Genomic DNA, 21,882 nt, shown 5'->3' on the forward strand with positions numbered 1-21,882 from the left:
TTCATATGTGAGAAGAAACAACCCACTGTGACATAACCATTCCTAAATATGCAAGCCGTTACAGTACCGATCACGGAGCAAAGAAAACTGGTGTTACCACACAGTTAGATCAGAGACAGAGGCAGCCTTAAAAGGAAAAAGAAAAACTTTCTGGTTTTTATATTCTATTATTTGTTGCATGAGAATCCACATCATGTTTGTAAGCCTGAAATGTCAGAGAGAGAAACAAAACTTGACTAGAGTGACTTGAGGGGAAAGAGGGAAGAGAGGGGAGAGGTTTAAGACCTGCTTTAAAGATGTAACTTCTAATCATCTTGCTGCACAGCAGAATTCAAAGATCCGCATTAGACAGCGAGGCTTCCCCTGCAGCGCGCAGGCAGAGTGCGGTGAGCCAGCTCCAACACCCTGCGTGGAATAAAGCACTTCAGAATTAAACATCCAACATCACAACCGTCACTGAAAGTTAGACTCTCACATCTTTTCATAAAGCTAACTACAGATGAAGGGTAATAGCTCAAATTACTCCTCAAAAGGCATTGCAGATAATGAAAGCTTGGAAAAATAGACTATATTTCTCCTACATAGTTTTCAGTTACTCAGTTTCAGCAATGATGTTAGAATAGTTTGTATTAAATTCTTCACTGTGAAAACTACTACATCAACAGAAACAGTGATACAAAACACGGGTTAAAGTGCCTGCCTCCTTCTCATTTGCTTTCCCTCCAGGGACTTCTCCAAAGACTCTTAAGCAATTTTTCCTGTTTTAGGTTGTCTGTGAATTTTAAGCATCATAAATAAAGACAGCCTAAGCTGACTTCCTGGACATTGTGCAATCTTTGTTTTATACTAGGAAATCTGTCTTTCCTGCAAATTACAAATAGTGAACAATTATGACAGTGCTACAAATGAAACAAAAGCACTATTTTCCTTTTGTTTTATAGGCACCTGTTCTATGATCTACGCAAGCTTTAATTTGTGTTAGATTTTCTACTCCAGCAGTATGAATTCGTCTATATAGAGGTAAGATTTACATTTTGCATGTGTTTGTATGTGCAGAAGGAATCAGAGGTATAGAGTTTGCTTTATCGTTCTGTGGATCACTTTGCGAGGGAAGGACACTCTCCAGTGTGACACCACTACCAGGCTGTGACGCAAGAGTCTCCGGGAGCTAAGGCAGCATTAAAACACTTTCCTTTTTTAAAGAAATTGTTTCTATAGCAAATGTATATTATCCTCCTTCAGCTAGAACCCTTTTGCGCACTGTTGTTCAGAGGCAGTGCGTTCTCCCAGCAGTACATGTCTGGGGAATCAAGCTACGTGTCCTTTCAAACTCAAATTCTAAAGCAGGGACAACTATTATCAGAAAATAGCCAGGATACTCACTGAATGGTTATCTTTCTTATGTCAGAAGAAATCCATTTCATGCTTTATGGTCCTAATCCAGAGTTCACTGAAGCCTGGGAGTTTTCATTAATTTTGATGGGTTTCAGATCAGATAATTTGAAAACAAACAAACAAACAAGCAAACCAAACAAAAACCCCACAAAATAGTACTTCACCACCTAGCTGCCAGCCTCTGGGTAGGGATACAATTAAAACTGAGCAAAGTAGAACCCAGCTGAGGTTTTCACTCAGCTCTTTCCCACACCCCTTATGCATCCAAGAAGAATACTTGACAGCTTTAGAATAAATCTGAAATTGTTACATAGCTCTCACCCAGCGGGATTTCTGAGAGAATAACTAATGGTGGGTAGATAAAGGCAGCTTCGGCACTCTTTCCTCAGGTATCTTCATAAACACCATCTGGTGCAGCAGGACTGCACCCACGCTTGGTATCTCATCCTTGAAGAAATTACTGGTTTCGCCTGCTGTGTTTAACAGTCACATGTGCCTCCAGGGAATGACTTATCTGCATGGTGAAGACAGAAAAACAGCACAGTTACCAGGCAGCTGCCAGCAGTGGAGACCTCTGAGTAGCTTGAAGAGAATGGTTGTGGCTGTTCTGGGCACCTGGAAAGAAGGGAGTCTTTCTGGTGAGGCAACGCCACTGGACTAACTGATTAGCAATGACAACCAGGCAAGCCAAAGATCTTGCTAACACTTGGAGACAGGGTTGTGGGTCTGGCAGGGAGATCTCCTTTGTAATCAGGACTGAGGGAATCCTGTCATAAAACAGGAGAGTCTGATGGCTCAAAGGAAAATGGAAGAGGAGGGAGGAATACAACTGGGAAATTTATCCCTGAAACAAAGCAAACTGAAAGAGGGGCTGTTCCCTGGGCATTTGAAAGCAAAGATTGCTTCATGATTGACAAGAGTAGACTCTGAGAGAAAAGGTGATTAAAAAAACCCAAGGCATTGTTTGGAAAGAGGGTAGCAGACAATGGAGAAATACATAGAGAGAGACATGCAAAAATAGGGAGAGAGAGAAATAAAAGGATGGGAAAGGAGGAAGGACAGACTTGAGTTCCTTAGTCTGGGCAGAGCACAACCTGGTTAGGTAAGTGGGCTGACTAACCTAGAACATGCCTACTCAGGATCACGTCTGACCCAGGGGTATCTCAGACAGCAGAGAACTGAGCCAAGCTCTCTAGACTGGGAATTAACTTGAACAGAAAAAGACATACTACTTGTTATATGAACAGCAACTTACTACGCTGCTGCAGAGACAAAGAAATACATGTACTTTGTCTGAAGGCTTCTGTTTCCCTCCAGCTGTTCCACATCTGAGGAACAGTAAAATATTTGGGAGAAAGAGTAGTTTTGTTCTGCTGTGTTGGTACAGCATCAGCAGGTGATGCTCCAGGCTCAATTTCAAGCTACTACTACAGTCTGAAGAATAATTAAAAATAATGATAACTTTTTAATTGCCTGCAGCACTTACAGTTTTATTTGCTTTCTCTGCTGGACTGCAGTCATTCCCATTTAAATTCATGCCGCAGAACAGGATACGCAGGATAAACAGAGAAAATCGTTGAATCCTTAAAAATCAAAGGGAGGACATAGTGTGCCTTCTGAATTGTTCCCTCTAGTATCTTGAAAGGTCTGTAATTTGCTCCTCTCAAAAAATTTTGGAGCGGCTCTTTCCTCTTCACAGTGCCTTCATACAATTTCCATTACAGTCCCCGCAGATTGTGAAAGATCAGATATGGTGTTTCTGACACTGGCAAAAAACTGTGTATTATGTTAACACATATGTAATATAACTTTTTCTCTAAAATAAGTGGGAGTACACTGTAACAAGGCAGAAGACTGACCTCTGCATGCTATAATTTAAATTGATGTTCAGGAACCAAGTCTTGCAGTGAGGTATCAACACTGATAAATGCCTACACTGTTTGTTGGGGATGGTTTTTAGAAAAAAAAAATTACAGGTCTAGTCCTGCTTCCACTGAGATGAGTAGAGAGATTTTTACTGATTACAAAGTCACGAGGTAAAATAATTCACATGTCGCCATCACTGGCACTCATATTGCCAGTCTCAGTCACTACGCCAAAAAATAACGAGACGTCAACACTTAACTGCACACTCTCACAGATGTGAGTTGCTGGCAAATCAGAGAAGACAGGTTTGGACTGATGCTGGCTATGTTGCATCTGCTATTTGAAGTTAAAAACAGATCCTATTTCAGCTGTCCAAACAGTTGTCAGCTTCTTGAGGGCCGTGAGGAAGTGGATGTTATGGCAGTCTTCAGGTGCAGACTCACCTACCCAAAAGTATTGTAATGGTGGAAAACATACTGTCTCCACCAGATTATTCCTTGGAGATTTGAGGTTATATCTGAGAATCCAGAAGCTATAAAGAATGGTTTAATTTTTCCCTAGTTACACAGGAAGGCCACTCAGCGCCATTAACTGGTGTTTTTCTTAGATGTGTGTGTGCGTGTGCACACAAACCAACCCCCACACAGAGTAAAACATGAAAAATTGAGCCGTAAAGTACTTCAAAGTCATGAAGGTGGGGAGGAGGGGAGAAATATGCCAAAGTGTTCCTTTGGCACAGATTCTCCCCTCTGTTGTTCGAGTGGGATCAAAGATACTCTGTTGTGGTAGCCTCTCCACGCAGAATGGTCACAGTGGATGCAAGCCATTAGCTGTAGCAGATCCATAAAAAAGACTGTCAATACACTTCAGAGCAGATGTAGAGTTAAAAAAACAAGATGTCCTTCATTTGAGAATCCAATGCTCTGCTCAAATGAGGAGAAAATTGTTTACATGAATCCAACTCCCACTGAAATCCAAGCCAAGTCTCCCACTGAATTCAATGTCAGGAGCAACTAACAAACCTGTAAGAATTAATAACCTCTGAGCACAAGGGCCAAATGTAACACATCACGGATCTGAGAGAGTTCCCAAATGCCTGTCATGATTTTGTGTATGTTTTTGATATTTCTTGAAAGCTTTTCTAGAAAAATAAATGTTTGGTGTAAATAAATGTAGTGGACCATTTGCCTACTTTTGCTTTGACAAACATCTTTTTCCATGTCCCAGATATTCATGCTTCGATTATTTGGAAATGATTTCAGAGTGTAATATCTGAGTTCTTATATTCAGGAGCTGTCTCTTGAAATTCAGGCTAAATTATTTTCCTTCTTTTAATTTTTGTTATGTTGTTCCTGGTGAATCCCATTTGTGCTATTCTGACACATCCATAAATAATTATCTGTACAGACTGCTCACCATCAGAAGTGTGTAATGTAGAAATGGAGGAAGTCTCAAATGCCGGCTGGAGCCTTTTCTCCTTCCTGAAATGTTGTATCTATCTTGCATAATATCTCTCCACTGAAACATTCGTCTTGGATCAAAGAAACTGGTATAGGAAGGCAATTTTTGTTCAAAAACTTATAAGGGAGTATAAGTTTTTGCATTGCATCACAAACGTCAGCTTTTTTGTGCCCTCCAGCAACAGATATTTTTGACTTTGATTTAGACAGCTGTTTGACGTCTTCAGATACGAAACTGTCCAGGATTCTCATTCCTGTTCTTGGTGAATCAGCATTTTCCTTTGCAACATCTGTTTGTGAACAACTGCTACCAATAGACTCATTAGAAAGAAAGCTGTGTTTGTTACATGCTGCAGCATCCCAATTGTTAGATCTTACTGCTGACTGTCTACTATAGAAGAGAGATGTGTGCTTGCTCCAGAAGTGATGGCTACTTTTGCTGTTCATTTTTAATATTTGTGAGGGATGGCAACAATTCTGATACCTGAAAAGAATATAGGAAATTTTTCATATTAATGGTGCAGGACTGTAAAAATAAATTCTATGGATGACTACAAAGGTTTCTTTTATTAATGTTCTTATTATTACTTAAGCATTTTAAAGACTAGAAGTTTTGAGAGTCACGGTTTGGTAGCCATTGATCTTCACACAATACAAACAAATCATCCTTGACACAAAAATCTTACAATATAAACATAGTATAAAAAGTAATCAAGAACTAGGGATTAGTGATAAAAAAGTTATAAAAAGATGAAGATATAGCAAGATGATCACGTAAGAGACAATGAACCATGTTGCCAGCACTCCACAATAGTGGCAGAATACGTTCCCTTTGGATTGATTTGTAACATTATGCATGTCTTTTATAATGTTTATAACAGACTGTAGATGTCAACTGTTCCATGAAGAAAAATCTCTAATTTTCCATATCATGCCTTGCTTAACAAAATTGGGAAAAACCAGTTTAAAAATGTAATTTGTCTGGAACAATGTGTAAGGGTACATGTATAAAACAGATCACTAGGAAGGAGAAAGAGAACCTAAGGAAGCTGTAACACTGTGTTTGCCTCTGCTCAGCTTACGTCTAGCACCCAGTGCCAGCCAATCTCTTACTAGGAAGTTGCGAAGACGGTGCACCAAACCATGAGAAGGATGTGCTACTTGTTTGCTTTTCTAGACTATTAAGTACTGGATCCAAATATTATGCATTAGAAATAATTCTATTTTACTGAAAACTCATGAGAAACTGACCATTTCTATATAGGTGTAAGCAGCATTGCTTAGACTAGAAACTAGTGGCTCTTTGGTTTATTCAAAGAGTGCTCAAAGTTTGTGAAGGAAAGCAGGTGAGCTGTTTTGATTAAGATAAATGACTATTTCAGGCCACACCATCCAAAGGACAGAACAGAATCAGATGCCTGCCTCTTACTGATCTTCTGACCAAGTGTGTTGATACATACAACACCAGTGAGAAACAAATCATCTTTAGATTTATGCCATGAAGATGAATACTTATTTTTTTCAGAATAGGGGCAAATGATAGCAACTGAAATTCTGTGCTCATAAATACTGAACTTGAAATGTTAAACTGCTATAAATTCTGGTATCAATTCTTTTTCCAGTACAACAATTCAGTACAAATGTATTTGTGACTCTCAGCCTAGAATATCTTTGCACTCTGACGGTTCCACTATCCACACCAAAGAGGATATTGAACAAATAAAAATTTAATACTGTAGAGCTACCTAGCCAATTGGTCCATAAAAAAATGAGGATAAAAGAAAGCAGATGACTCAGAAAACCTATAAACTGCTTTTACACTGTTACAATACTCACTTTAAAACCAAAAGAGAATGACTGTTCTGCTCCATATCTTCTGGCAGTATATCTTTCCTATTTTGATCCATTGTGCCTTCACTGTGCTGAAAAAAATAAAAGAATTTTAATTAGTAATTAAAAGACATGAAAATGATAGAGAAACAGGATTAAAAGGAGAAAAGATGAACAGGAAAAATACAAATGCTCAAGAGGGAGTCAGTCCCGGTCAGTTCCCCAGCATCTGGTGAGCTAACCATGGTGCTTCTGTATTATGCATCGCAGTACTCTGCCCACCGGAGTTTAAAACCTTCTCAAAGATGGCAGGATTTCTCACTTTCCTTGTGAGATGATTCCCAGGCCAAGAGATATCAACAGCAAGCCCATCCTAAAATAACTAAATTCTCCTTACTTAGTGCCATTCTGTTTTCCCCTGGTTTCCCTTTTCCTGCCGTAGACAAATCCCCTGCTTGCTTGCTGCTGATGCATCCTGCTAGACCAGCATTTTTCTCTCCTTTGCTTACATTTTGCCAAGGCACACCGGTGCCTTCTGAGCTCGCTTTCTGGGTTTCCCTAGCGGCCTTCCCGCTGTTGCTACAGTCTCCCCCGAATTCATCTTCTGCACCCCAGGAAGGCAGAGGGGAGCAGAGGAGACCCCCTTGGGGACCCAGCCTCGGCTGCCCCACACCTGATGTTCTTTGTTTGGCTCCCCAGCAGGAGGGAAGGGGGAGGCTTGGTCCTTTCCTCGCACCCAAAAGGGAGGGGAGGCCCCACACTGTGGGGCTGCAGTCCCTGGCTCTGGTTTAGCGGGTATAGCTGGGGGGGAAGGCTGGTGTCAGTCACGGGGTAGCTCTTGGGGCCTCTGGGCCACGAAAACGAGGGTCAGTAAATGGCAGCTCAGGTTGGCATGAGGACAGATACAATACTTCATGATTTCAACAGAAATTTCATATTTATTTGGCTAAATATTTGGCTAAATATTTTACTAAATATTTTACTAAATATTTTACCTTGGGTGAAAAATTCCTGGTTTTCTGCCTATTTTCATTCACCTCTCACCTCCTACCTGAAAGGCCACTTTCTTGAATTAAAAGTACCATGGTCTGTGGTGGACTTGCTTTAAACAGTGGGTGACTACGAGGGAAGCTTCTCGAGCAGGCAGGGCCAGAGGTATCAAGCAGAGCAGAAACAAAGCCACAGCCTTCGCAGTGCACCAAAGCATGCCTCGTGCAAAACTCAGTGCTGGCGGGTTCCCACCAGAGTGCTGTTTTCCAGGAAATATTTTTCCAATTCGTAATAAACCAAGGCTTCCATTTTTAGAACTGCGCGCATGCAAAAGCTTCTTTATTGCAACATGTGGGCCCAATTATAATGCAGGGCTGCTTTAACCAGTTTAAGTACAGCCCTGGCAGCACAAGTTTCAGTAAGATGGCAAATGCACAGATCTAAAATGAATAGTTTTCTTTGAAAGCATCCAAACCTGGAGTTCAAAACCATTTTTCTGAGTCTTTTCATACTGCTTCACAGTTCCACAGTGGGCCATGTCCATCAAACGGGAATGGCAAAGATCCATGTTACACATTTAACAAGCTTTGGGTTTAAGGGTTGAAAGAGCATTTTAATGTTCTAAATTATTTGTAGAAAACAGAGGTTCTTTGTGAAAAGGATATTGTGGAAAGCAACTTACAATATCCTTGCAGCAGGTAATTCAGGCTCCCTAAGACATCTCCCTAAGACTCATCAGGTAATTCAGACTCCCTAAGACATCTTCCTCCCAGACGATCCCTAGTTCTTCTCGACAGGGTAGTTTAAGTAAACTACGCTCACTGTGTAACTATTTATCACTTTCCTAGGGTTTTCCCACATTTCAGCAAGAGTAAACAGGTTCCTTTCTTGGAGCAACTAAGTGCGCAGTGCAACACATTAACGTAAACTCACCCTCAACAGCTGAGGCTCAGGCACTTGGTTCACAAATCTGCCATAAGAGCGGCAGCCTCAAACAGAGGGGACAAATATACAGGAACTTGCTAAAACCACTTCAGCAAGATTTGCCAGTGTTTCTTTGGTTGAATCTCAGTTCACAACGCAAATAGTAAAGGCAAAAATGCAGAAGATGTATCTCAAGGAGAAGCAACGTGATTTTTCTTCTCAACAAAGTTTCCAAACAGCAGTTCTACATTTTCATTTTTTATACCCAAGCACTGGATTTTCTATTTATTGATTTTGGGGGAGTACTCTTTAGATATTCACTAGAAATAAACATTGACTAGGCATTTCAGCTATCTCTTATTTGCAAATGGGAGGACCGCACTCTGCAAATCTCTTGTGAAAACGGAGGTTGACAGGAGAGACTGGTTCCTGTTCCACCACCTATGTGCTTTGTAAGATCCCACAACATTACGTTCATTAGCACCTTGCCTTTTCTCCTTATTTGAATACTTGCTTGCATTTAAGCTTCTTACGTGAAACAAGCACAAGGAAGGAAATAATATAATTAACAGGAAAGAAATCTAGTTTAAACATAGTTTTGCCACGCTCCATACAACTAGTATTTAATCAGGACTACTGTGATTAGGAATGAAAGATCTATGTGAATGACTCATCATGAACAAATTAAAGATTAAAACACATGGTTGAAAAAGGAAGTGGCTGGCTGCAAATCCTCTGTATGAATCGGATTTTGCTACTCAGGTTATTTCAAATTTTTGGAGGCCCTCTCATTTCGTCAGATAGAAAGGGGAACTTCTTCCTGCTGTCTGGACTTAGCTTCGCTAAGCTACAGAAGGAATTTTTCATTAAAATCATATGTAATAAAATTATTACGCAACCAGTAAAAAAACCAGATAAGTAAGGTGTAGGGGATGAGAGTATTTCTGAATGGAGATGATACTGTTTCGTGAGGTTCTTTGTCCCGCTGGACTGTACCATCCCAGCAAGGTACTTCTGTTGCCCTAGAGATTAAAGCCAACCATCAGAAACAAATCTGCAATAATTTGGAGCTGGACACAACATTAACGAGGTACATTAGCACACCCCTAGCAAGGGGGTGAATGGTGAAGCAAACCATGCTTCAATAGCCAAAGCTGGTCAGAAAGCTCCGCTCCGCTCCTCTGCTTCCCTTTGCACCGGGAGCTCTGAAGGGATTCGGCATTTTGCATTTCTGCAGTCACCTGCCATCCTTCGGGAGCAGGTAAAAAGCAGAGAAGAGAGTACAAGAAGGACAAGGAGCAGAGCTGGACAATGGTTTTCACCAGCGTAAGCCCAAGCACTCGGGAGTTCAGGAAAAGCGGTGGGGAAGCCAGGACAGGGGTACGGGGCAAGGGGCCGGCTGCCTTTTGAGAGGCGCGGACGGGAAACCCACTGCCGCCCGGCGGCGGTAGGGACCTGCTGCCCAGCGAAAGCTGCTGTTGAAATGCTCCTCAAACCCAAACGCAGGTGGAATTGTGCCAAGCGCTTGCATTTTTGCTCACCGTGTTCAAGCAGCGTATCTCCTCTATGTGGAAAGTGGCAATAAAGAACAAAGCAGGCCAAACTGCTCGCTGTCTGGCAGATCACCTCATAGACAAAAAGCTGTACTGGTCATGACAATGAGTAATTTTTCCAAGTACTCTTTTGAGGTCTTTTGGGACAAACACAGAGGTGCACACTCGGCCACATTAGACAACTACCGAATTCTCCGGTCAGAAGAGACTGCAAAATTTTAGCATCACAAAAAATGGCCAGGCAGCCAGTATAAGCAAATAGTTGTATAGTTGGAGATTTTTTCCACTAGTGAAGGTGCCGATTTAAATAAATGGGGAGAATAATAATTACAATTAAAAAAACAAACAATAGAAGCAACCTACGGCAGATAGGATTTAACTCATTAAAAAAAAAGTATGTTTCCTTGACATTAAATTTCACAGTCCCATTATCTGCATCTTATTTTTTATTTTGGAGTTCAAATTCATTTTGTCCCATCACCTATTGTCAGGATGACTTGCATATTGAACTGTTCAACATTTTCCTAAAATAAATTGTTCTTCCTGAGCCATTCAAAGAGAGCTGTAAAAAGAGGTGGATCAGGAATATTGCTGACTTGCTGGTGCAAACATTTTTTCACAAGTTCTGTAAGAACTCGAACAGAAAGGTAACTCTTGCGATTCCAGGCTCCTGACTGCATGAAGGATTTGGTTCTCTCTCTCCAGCATCATGAATATGCAACTGTACCAACAATCTCTAGCGTTTTTCCAAAATTTATTACTTCACTCCCCATCATTCAGAATCTAAACGTAACAGGAAAAGGAAACTTAGCTTTAGCGGTGGTAAGACTACATCTAAGAGAAAACCCCAGATGTGTCATAAACATGGCACGCTCTGGTGCATCAGTGCTGTTACACAGCACTGAACTGGAATGGCCAGGACCGCCCGTTGTCTCTCACCCTCAAATTGCCTAGCCAATTAAACACCTTTATGTCAACAGTTACTTTGATTCAAATCATCATCCTGCATTAAAGCATATCGCAATGACTTACTGGCATGTAGAAGCCTTCAAAATGAGCATTTCGCCTGTTAGAATTTTTACCCTGAGAACGGTGTGTTGTGAGGTTTAACAGAAGTCTACGCATTAGCAGCCCACCCTTCCGGTACGTGTAAATACCTGTCTGTACGTTGTTAATTCATTTCTTTTGCCATATGTTTCTATGTTATTCCAATGCTCTTACTCTTTGGAAACATTTCGTATTTCCGAGAAACATTAACAGTAATGTGTCTACATTGCAATCCCAACACACAAACCTCTTCTTGCCCCCTCCTCAGTGCTTGTTTATTAGTGTGAACAGAATCATTCAAGATAGGAATATTTCATGTTTACCAACAGGCAGTATTTATTATTATGACTGAGAACTCTACATACAGTATTGCACAAAATTGTAATGGACCGATCAACAAAGCCATGTTCCTACATAACTGCAAATAGCACTTTAACAGAGGTTTAACACATTGTGCGTTAGGTGTCTTAGTAAAGTGACAGTTTAGAAGATTATTTCATGGGTGTATGAAAGTGCAAACTTCCATTCAAGACATATACACAAAATACATGAAAAGTATTGCTATACATGCCACAGGTCTAAAAAAAAAAAAAACAAACCCCAAACCAATCCCCCCACCCCAAAACACACCAAAACAAGTTAAATGAGTAAGTACTAGCACTCTTGGCAACCACCAGTGCTACCACATTCAAAGTCTTATCCTCTAGCAAGAAGCAGGGAAACGCAATCGGAGGGAACACCCTTAGCTTGGAGTTTTAGACATATTAATGCAGCTGTATCACATTAACTGCACTTTTTTTGTTTGGCAAGACTGACTTACAGCACTATAAATGCACCTAGCCAGTGTATTACCAGTAATTCCTGAACTACTATATAAAGTAAAGTAACTGTGTACAACAGTTGACTGTTGAAGGAAATGGTGTTTTTACAGCAAAAGAGGATATAGTATACAACCAAAATTCAAGTATTTAATATTGAACTATAAGTGTGGAAATTCTGACCACCTGTTCCTGTGCACCACATAAAGCAGATCAAGAATTATTTTTTCAGTTTTTTTCCTCCCTCTACACCTTTCCCCAAATGGCTTGGAGAGAGGTGCCGAGGGAAGAATAAAAACATCGCTGCAGCGCTATGTCTTCAGCACATTACTATTGCAAAGCCGTTGACGGGCACGTGGGTACAACTGTTCTCTGGGTTCTCAACACGCAGCCTTAATGCTCTCGGTTCACTCCCACCTCCTTCTCCTTGACGGCGAGACCCCAGTCCCTGCTGTCCCCTGCTTTTTATTTGCACCCTTTTCACCGGCTGTTCCCATCAGTTGCCCAGGCAGACACGTTACCTTCTCTTCTGCACAAGCGAGCAGCTTAGCTGCGCAACGTCATCTTTGGACAATCGGGGAAACACGGAGATAAAAGGATGGAACAGTTCTTCTCTCATACCAGCTTTTGGGAAGGCCTGGAGCGACAATTACACTTCTGCCTGAGCACCAGGGAAGAAGTGCTGAAGACTTTGTAAGCTTGAAAAACACTAGTTTACAAAAACAGAATTCTGATTAGGAGAAAGTAAGTTTAAATTCCAAAGAAAAAATGGCCTCCTATAAACACTTTAATTACTGTCTAGAGCCATTTAAAACAATTACGGAATACCAGGGGTTTTTAAATTATAAATACTTTTTCTCCTGTTACCAAGTTAACCTCAAGACAGGAGTTAAATAGAAGTTACCTTAAGTTTTGATGAAAGCCTCTAGTGCCTTTATTACGGCCAATTCAAGCTGTAATAAAATTAGTAGCGGACATGACTACAAAAAAGGACTAATGAAAAGCGTAAGATTTCTCTCTCAAAAGAAGTGGTCATAGCTTTTAGTGCACAGACAGCACATTTTGTGAACATGGGGAATCAGAATCCAGAGGCAGTTTTACCAACTTTGCAATTTAAGTCAAGAAAGATAAACGACAGAAATGTGAGAAACAAGGGCTGTGTGTATCCTGCTTTAGTACTCCAGTGCCTGAATGTATTTCATGTTTCTGAAAATGACTTTCTAAATACAGCAGAGACTGCAGTCAACAAGGAGCAGAACAGAATTAAAATCGGATTAGCCCATTTTGAAGGATTTCTACAAGCAGTGCTATGGTAGCCTACCATTATATTAATACATGAACTTCTTTTTGCACTTCCCCAGATTTACAGGAAAATAAACCACCAGAAAACCCCCACACAAAAAGATGAAAGCATCAGAAAACTACAAAAGCAAAGCAAGCATCTGCTTTATCGTAGTGAACTCGGAAGCTGAGGGCTGTGTGCCTGTGTATATAGATCTTTATAAACAAACACATATATGGCTGGTTGGTTTGGTGTCTGTCGTCCCCCCCCCCCCCCCCCCCCCAATCAAAGCAGAGCACATAGGCACTATATTCTTTCAATTGGGTTTTGGATGGGGACGTGCGAGTAGAGTGGACAAAGAAAATGGCAAAGGAAAAGAACAGTGAGATTTTATTTCCTTGGCATGTGAAATTACAGAGATGTTACTACAGCACTTACTGTTCTTACCTTTTGGATCCCAACTCATCACAAATTACAGCATAACTACATCAGTGGTGGAATTTAACACACAGTTTACATTTTCAAAATGATTTATTTTTCTTAATGGTATCCACACTTTTCGCAGCCTACAAACCTGAAGAAAATGGATTTGCTTCCAAAAGCTGTAATAGTAAGTGTTTTGGGGTGTTCAAAGTCAAAGAAGTAGTCCTGAGATTTCAGATGTTAAAGCTTTCTCCACAGCCACATGTTCCTTTGATGTTTGGATTATTGAAGACAAATTCACTGGACAGTTTGTCTTCTACATAGTCCATTTCAGTTCCTAGAAGCGTCAGCTGTGCCTTCTTCTCAATAAACACTCTAACCCCTTGAAGACAAAGGGAAAAAAAAAATTACATACAGCAAAATCATCATTCACTTTAGAATTCTCTTTCAACCAGTGATAAAATATGGAAGCTATATATGAAGACTACCAGTATAACTTGGTTTCCCTGGCCTAACTTGGGGCACTTTCATCACTGTTTTTACTCTACCTGTAAAACTCTCAGCAACAGTCTAGCACTGTTATTTGTGTCTACACATGGATGGATGTCTTTTTGGGGGCGGGCTTTAAAAACACAACACCCAGGGAAACAAGCTTGGGAACAGATCTCAGCTTCAATACTTAACTCCCAAGCATTACAGTCAGTAACCCATTTCCTCCCATTGTTAAAGTCTGTGCATCCAACAAGATACCCAAAACCCGTGAAAAACCAAATGTTCCTCTCTCAAAATGATTATTTTTATTCTGCCAAAACCATTAGGTCTACATTAACTATTAGCAATACTGAATCCTATATAATAAGGCAAATGCGTGAACTTTCAAAGATATCGCAACCTTTAAGGATTAAGAATTAGTAGTTCATCTTAGGAAAGAGAAAGAGCTCTCTTTTCTAAAGTATACAAAATATCCACCCCTCTGGAAAGTTACTGAACTTTAAAGCTGCAAATCTGACATAAAGGTGTGAGTGGACTGCTTTAGCTGTCCACAGACTAGGAAATACTGAAAATAAAAATGTAAAATAGTATCAGTAAACAGCAACAAGAACTCATGAAGTTATATGAGAGACTGCTGGAAAGTTGTTTCATCATAGCCGACATTAAGACAAAACATTACTAACACAATTCAAGTCTGTAGGCAACTGAGTTGAATCTACACAGTCTTGGGGTCAATTTGGACAGTAACTGACAGTGAAGGCTAAACCTAATGAAAGAGTTTATGGACCGGATCCTCAAAGTAGTCAGCTGGGATCCAAAGCCACCAGCTCACTGAGCACAGAGCTATATTAAAAGCCAGAGCCTCCACTGGAAATCCACTGGAAATCTGTCTAGAAGCAACCAAGCCAAAACAGAAAGCACACAGGCACACCTGAAACTCAGTCTGGCTTTGCAACTTAAGGTCTCTGACCTGACTGAGGGAAACTGCTTTTACCTTCCTTAAGATCCAAACCAGGAAATGCCTTCTGAAAAATGTGTTTTCAGCCCTGCAGTTAGAGCAGAAGAGTTAACTCCAGAAGCCAGCTGAATTTGAAATCAAGAGGCACCTGCAGAATTAGGTGGCAGTCCCTATCTCACATACTCTGGTTCAATTTAATCATTTGCTGAAGTTCCAACTAATTCTCTGTTTCAGAGAATAAAATTTCTGAGTTGGTCACAGGTATTTTGAAGACAGCTGGAAGACGGGCTCTGCCTAGCAGCATAGCTTCTGTGAGAAAATAATTGTGATACCCCACTTATATTCCAATCTCTTATTTTGCCACCAAATTAAAAGTAATATTCCTGAAGATAATATAACTGAGTTCAGTAATGCCTAAAAAAAACCCAAAACCACCCTGACAAAAGGAATTTTAGGAACTTTTAGAAAAACAACACAAACCAAAACAAACACTAATATGTTTCTGTAAAAATCCATATTTGACAGAAAAAACACTAATAGAAATTTTTGTAACAACTGGAAGAATGTATAGAACTGTGCTGGTTTTGGCTGGGATAGAGTTACATTTCTTCACAGTATCTGGTATGGGGCAATGTTCTGGATTTGTGCTGAAAAAAGTGTTGATAATTCAGGGATGTTTTAGTTATTGCTGAGCAGTGCTTACACAGAGTCAAGGCCTTTTCTGCTTCTCACACCACTCCACCAGCGAGCAGGCTGGGGGAGCACAAGAAGCTGGGAGGGGGCACAGCTGGGACAGCTGACCCCAACTGACCAAAGGGCTGTTCCATACCATATGACATCATGCTCAGCATATAAAGCTGGGGGAAGAAGAAGGAAGGGGAGGACAGTCGGAGTGATGGCGTTTGTCTTCCCAAGTAACCGTTACACCTGATGGAGCCCTGCTGTCCTGGGGATGGCTGACACCTGCCTGCCCACAGGAAGTAGTGAATCAATTCCTTGCTTTGCTTGTGCATGTGGCTTTTGCTTTCCCTATTAAACTGTCTTTATCTCAGCCCACGAGTTTTCTCACTTTTACCGTTCTGATTCTCCCCCCCATCACATGGTGGGGGAGTGAGTGAGCGGCTCTGTGGGGCTTACTTGCTGGCTGGGGTTAAACCACGACAGGAACTTTAGCAATAGACCTATCATGGGATGCTCAATGAAATTATCAGGCAGAAAGCTTAAATACTAGCATACGAAAACAATTTTTAAAATACTCTTAAATTAAAATCATAGAAATGGTTGTTACAAAGCAATGTAAAGGTCAAAAGCATAAAGAGGTTAAAAACAAACTACAAATCAATGAAGAATAAGACTAGTTAGAGAAGATAATTGGGAAAATCCCTTACAAATAAAAGCTTTACTTGGCCAAGACTTGGTTTAGGTATGCTGTTAAAGTATTCCTTTATACATGCATGCTTCTATATTCTTCTCTAAATATCTGCTATTAGCCACCTCCAAAGACATGAATGATGGACTAGACTATTCTGGCGGAGTAGTCTCTTACGCAGAGACTGCAAAGCTGCAGATTTTAATTAGCTGGTTAATTCAAAACAGAAACTAAGGTGACAACAATTCCCATAACAGAACAGTAGGACCTCTTCCTATAACTCGTTACTTCAAGTAAGTTCTAACCTGTACCTTGGCAAACCTGTAGTAAGTTTCCCCACCACCACAGACGCTTGCTCTGCTGCATGAGAAACTCACCGTCTTGAACTACTTCTTCATCAGAGTCTCCTTTCGATTTTGTATATTCTAACGTGTATGAAAGTCCATTGCATCCTCTTGTACGAACACCTACTTTCACGCCTACCTAAAAAAAAAAACAACAAAACCAAAAAACCAACCCACATTTATGACATTTTTAAAACTTATTCTGGAATACCAAGATAAAAAGTACAAAGAACAACAAAATGCTGACATTTATTATTCTCCACTGCCTCAAACCAGAAGTGAATTAGCTTAATGGATTAAGAGGTAACATTTTTTTCCTTTTACAAAATTGACTGCCAAGGTAAAAGCAAACATCAGATGTTTGCTACTGTGGATCAAGACCTAAAGTATGTTAAAGTTTTGAGCTAATAAACTGTTGGCACTCCTCTAGGTGCTTGGTCTCATAAAGACAGTCAAATTTCAAAGACAGATTTTTTTTTTTACTTCAAATTAAAGTTTAATCAGATGCTAGTTCAGGTGCTATGTTAAGATTATTGACAGTAATGCAATTACGAAGCTGTGAGGCCAAGGCAAGGGCAGTGACTAGATTTTCACAGAACTCTTGTAATGACACCATCAGAAAACTTACTTCAAACCAAAGTTTTGAAAAATGTACTTTGACTTCTTCATTATCTCCATTGCCAATCTTACTTAAAAAACAATCCCCTCCTTAAATCAAATATGTTTATTTGCTTACTGTTCTAATCAACCTTAAAAGTCAACCTAGTCAACGTGTTTGTAACATCCACAGTATCCAACAAGTCTGGGAAAGAGAGCATCTGTGTAAGTAAAAAACTGAGAAAAGGTTTTAAAGAAACAGAAAACTCTTTGTGCACAACCATCTTTCAAAAGTATCTGAATACCACTTTCCACACACCACTGCTTCATAACTGAAGAGGAAAATTATATTGTCCATCTCTATAATCAATGTTATGATGAAAATGTATCAAAACATATCACTTCTCATCAAGTGGGATCTCAGACAAACCACATTTGACCTTTTCAGACTAAATACCTTTCTCTACAGGAACTGCTACAAATAATGGGCTGGAAAACGCAAACACCATTTATAGCAAGAGGATGACTGACCAGCTAAGCTGTAGGCTTAGGGCTTCCTTAGGATGGTTTAAAACACTAGAACAAAGAGTCTAGTTAGTAACAGATGTGCAGGAAGCAAAAGAAACAATGGGCCTTGTATGAAAGTTAGAAGAGAAATATTCTTCTTGAAATGCTCACTGTAAAGAAGAAAATCTAATGCTTGTTTTTATAATGGTTCGAAAGCACGACTCTGGGTATTTTTCCCCCATGAAGAAAAGATGACAAGCTCAATCAGTCATTTGGAGAAATGCTGATTACTTAAAAAAAATACACTGTCTGGCAAGTTTCCTAAGAATCAGACATTTTCAAATGGATATGAATCTAACTTTATTATTATATACTTCAAAAAGAGAATTCCTACAAGAACTTTATTAATAATGTCTTAATATCAACAGCTGAAGATGTCTTTCCCTACCAGAAGTCACTACTATGCCATACTAAAAGACTGAATTAAAATATAGCTAAAAATATTCTGAAGCTTAGAAATTTTTCAACTTTATCCATCTCAAAAGTAACTGTACAGTGAAATGTCATTACAGTCATATTTCCTGCATTTCATTCTATAACGAAACAAAGCTTGATACATAAACAAGCTTACGCATTCCCCTCCAAAAAAAAGCTGCCAACATCTCCAATAAACACCCCAGTGTTTATTTCAAACTTCCAAGTTAACCAGAAATGCTTTGCAATCGTGAGCTGTGCTAAAACCTTAGCACAATCTACAGGCTGGCCCTGTTTATACTTACATGCTCAGGTTTATCTTTAAGAAGTTGTTTTATCTTCTGAACAGCTGATGGGGTCTGAAAAACAAAAACATATACATCAGTCTGAAATTTTTTTTTTTGTTTATTTGCAGTGAATGCTTGCACATATTAAAGTGTGCAACATAGTTAGCTGTACTACAAAATAATTTCTATTCCGACTCTGTGCACTCAAATTTTCTTAGTTTACATTTGTGTCCTATCTGTGAAGTCCACCTTCAGCATCAGCCACCTGTCAGTACTGACTAGCCTGTGTTCTGCTTGAAACTGATGCCTGATCTGAACATAGGCCCTCTGCTGTAAAACAGATGATCGTTCTATCTAATCCATGCAGAGCGCAACACCTCTTCGCTTCCCTCCTCACCCACGCTGCCAGCAAACAGATAGCTCAAGAACTTCAGTCCTTAATATTAGGGTGTTTGTTCCCCCCCCAATCACTACTGCAATCCAATTAAGTAGTTCTGCTCATGTAAAACTTTTGTCACATACACATTACAGACAAAAATCAATTAGGCACAGACGCGTTTATGGCCTATTTCTCTCTTCCCACTAACCTAGAGGGGAACTGTGACTTTACAGCAGATAAATTCACTGTTCTTGCAGATCTAGCTATTGCAGAAATGCAAGAACAAACATAAATATTTCCATTACATGTTTACAAATTTCTAAGACACTGAGAAAAGGAAAAGCATTAGTTCTTACATGAAGTTCTTACCATGAGCAGACTTAAACACACAAAGCAAAATACAGGTTAGACTTACAATAGAAAACTTTTTTCTAATTCCCGCTATTAATTGTCATTTGTTACAGAATCACTACTGAACAGGAATCACCTGCTCTGAACTGTACGCACTTAATCTGCCCCTGTTCCTGCAGGGAGCTGACTGTACTTTCCTCTGCAGTAATCCCTCTCAACAGTACAGCCTCCCCAGTGCTGCCGTGAGTAGCAAACGCGCTGCCTCCATTAACAAAAAGGTACAAAGCCTCCTTGGAAACAGCCTCCTCGTCAGCTTCTGCACATAACGCACTTCCTTTTTTCTTTTTTTCTTCCTCCCTCCTAAATAAATACACTTCTTCGGGTGGCTGTGCAAAAAGCCCCCCCTGCACGAAGGGACCGCACTGATGTTGCCCCTTCTCCCGCTGCCTGCGGACGGAGCCGGGGGGCGCGGGGCCTCCCCCCCGGCGGGACCGGCGAGGACACTCAGGAGGGGGACGAGACCCCTTCACCCTCCCCGCAGCCCCTTCCGACCGAGCACGGCCCCGCCGCAGCGCGCAGCCGGCAACCCCCAAGCGTTAACGGCGCCGGCCCTCGGCCGCGACACCGCCCCGGGCGAGACCCACCCCCGCCGCCGCCGCCGCCTCCCCCGGCACGGCCCGACGCGGCGGCGCCTCGCCCGCTGCCCGCTGCTGCCAGGTCGGGCGGGCAGCGCCGCCGCCGCCGCAGACAGGCCGGGCGGCCCGTCCTCCTCCCGCCCCGCTGTCACCGGCGGCCCAGCGCCACCTGCCGCGGGGCGGGGGGGGAGGCCCGGCCGCCCGGCCCGGGCCGTGGCGCAGTTCTCGCAGCCGGGAGGAGGCGGGGGCAGCGGCCGGGGGCCCGGGGCCGTCGGGCCGAGCGCCCCCCGCCCGCGGCGGCGCGGTCACTGACCAGGGTGAGGGCGGCGCGCGTAGCCTGGATCTTCCGCTTGCTGACGGCGCGCACCGTGGCCCTCACCACCGACGAGGCCATCGCCCCCCTCCGCCCCGACCGCTGCCCTCTGCCATGGGCACCGCCGACGTCACGCCCTGACGCCACGGCGCACGGCGCGCTTCCGGCGCCCGGCCCTATTGGGCAGCGGGCTGTGATCGGCAGGCAGCGCGGCTCCGCCCCCTTCCCCGCTGCCCGGCGCGGCCGGGCGGAGCGGGTCGGGCGCCTGCGGCCTGCGGCCTGCGGCGGGCCCCGGCCCCGGGCGGGCGGGGCGCGGCGGGCGGAGGGCTGTTGGCAGAGATAAGCAGCGGGCTTGGCCCGGGCAGCCGCAGCAGGAGGCCCGCCCCGCCGGCTGCCGGTGGGTACGGAGCCCCCGCCTGCGGGGAGTACAGGCAGGGAACAGGAGCTGCAGCGGGGATGGGAGGCATGAACAGCGGTTACTGGCGGCCGCACCGGCCGGCGCTTACAGGCCGCTCTGCCCGAGGCTCTTCAACGGGCAGCCTTGGTCCCCTTCGGAGGGGTGGGTGCTCCCGGGAAAGGCCGACGGCCCGCGCCCAGGGGCACCGACCCCGCCGCCTTGCACTGAACGACGGCTCTGCCAGACGGGACGGGGCCAGATAATGCTCTAAACCCGTATTTACAAAGTCCGAGCACAAGCAACGCTTCCGCGCCTCATCGCCACCTCTGCTTTGGTCCCTCCTCCTGGGCTCAGCTGTTCTGAACAGCACGACAGTAAACGTGCGGATGTTTTCCTTTTTTAGATACATAATTATGCCGCTAGTCCTTAATGAGGCACAGTACTTCTACCTCAAATACAAAGTGTATAAAAGAAAAAGTCGCATTTTCTTTAGCTACACAAAACGTGTCTTTCTCACGCAATCTGCGCGGCTTGGGCGCGCACCCTCAACTAAAACACAGCGTAACGCGCTGTCGGCCTGCGGCTGGGGTCAGGAACGCGCTCGCGCACGGGGGGAAGCTCACGGGTGCGTGCAACTAATGCCTTCTTCGTCATTCACGGCCTACCATGCATGAATTCTAGTTTATTACTATTAGTTCTGATGCTGTTCTTTTTCCAGAAGCTTTTTATTAATGTAGCGTCTCCTTTCAGAGTTTTTCGCCGTACCTGGAAAGTTGCTTCCCCTGAGAACACGCTCCCCTAAGGCAAGCAGGATCTTGGATATCGAGAATGGTTATGAAGAACTTTCTTTTATTCAATTTTAATTTTCAGTGCATTTACTAAATTTTACAAATTAATCCAGCAGATACGTATGCCTCCTCAACTGTGTTTATTCTGTGTCATGTAGCATTCCGTAAGTTATGACTGTGCTCTTTAACTACTCTTTAAGCAAACGAAGGATTTATTAGTCACTGGTTTAATGCTTGTAATATATAACCCAAGTTTGGGGGCTTTATTTTAGGGCTACGAGATAAATAACTATATTGAATATGTACTTGCATAAGCAAGCAGCAGCTTCAAAGTGAGAAGACTGCTGCACCTGCAGAATGAGTTTTCATTCAGATGTGAGTTTAGAAATTTCGCAGTTGAAAA

The 21,882-nt window shown here is 42.3% G+C and overlaps 1 protein-coding gene across 3 annotated transcripts; it reads right to left on the bottom strand.

Moving 5' to 3' along the window:
- Positions 1-11,385: 11,385 nt before the first annotated feature.
- Positions 11,386-20,461, bottom strand: ISCA1 (iron-sulfur cluster assembly 1). Of its 3 annotated transcripts, none has more exons than XR_014230717.1 (5): positions 20,295-20,461; positions 18,635-18,688; positions 16,785-16,890; positions 13,740-13,970; positions 11,386-12,592 (listed from the first exon to the last, which is right to left on the bottom strand). XR_014230717.1 is itself a non-coding variant. In XM_082336768.1 (4 exons), the coding sequence occupies exons 1-4, from the start codon at positions 20,373-20,375 to the stop codon at positions 13,822-13,824; spliced, it is 390 nt and encodes a 129-aa protein (XP_082192894.1). In that variant the 5' UTR covers positions 20,376-20,461; the 3' UTR covers positions 13,532-13,821. The 3 variants fall into 3 exon arrangements, 1 of the variants encoding a protein (XP_082192894.1); XR_014230718.1 differs by having other exon boundaries at positions 13,613-13,970; XM_082336768.1 differs by lacking the exon at positions 11,386-12,592 and having other exon boundaries at positions 13,532-13,970.
- Positions 20,462-21,882: the final 1,421 nt, after the last annotated feature.

Source organism: Platalea leucorodia (genome assembly GCF_965183815.1).
Source record: "Platalea leucorodia genome assembly, chromosome: Z".
Classification (NCBI taxonomy): domain Eukaryota; kingdom Metazoa; phylum Chordata; class Aves; order Pelecaniformes; family Threskiornithidae; genus Platalea; species Platalea leucorodia.

Excerpts from the sequence above, each read along its gene's own strand:
- ISCA1 (XM_082336768.1), bottom strand. The coding sequence starts at position 20,375 with ATGGCCTCGTCGGTGGTGAGGGCCACGGTGCGCGCCGTCAGCAAGCGG. Across the intron at positions 18,689-20,294 it reads CGCGCGCCGCCCTCACCCTG|ACCCCATCAGCTGTTCAGAA; the intron begins GTCAGTGACCGC and ends TTTGTTTTTCAG. Across the intron at positions 16,891-18,634 it reads TTAAAGATAAACCTGAGCAT|GTAGGCGTGAAAGTAGGTGT; the intron begins GTAAGTATAAAC and ends TTTTTTTTTTAG.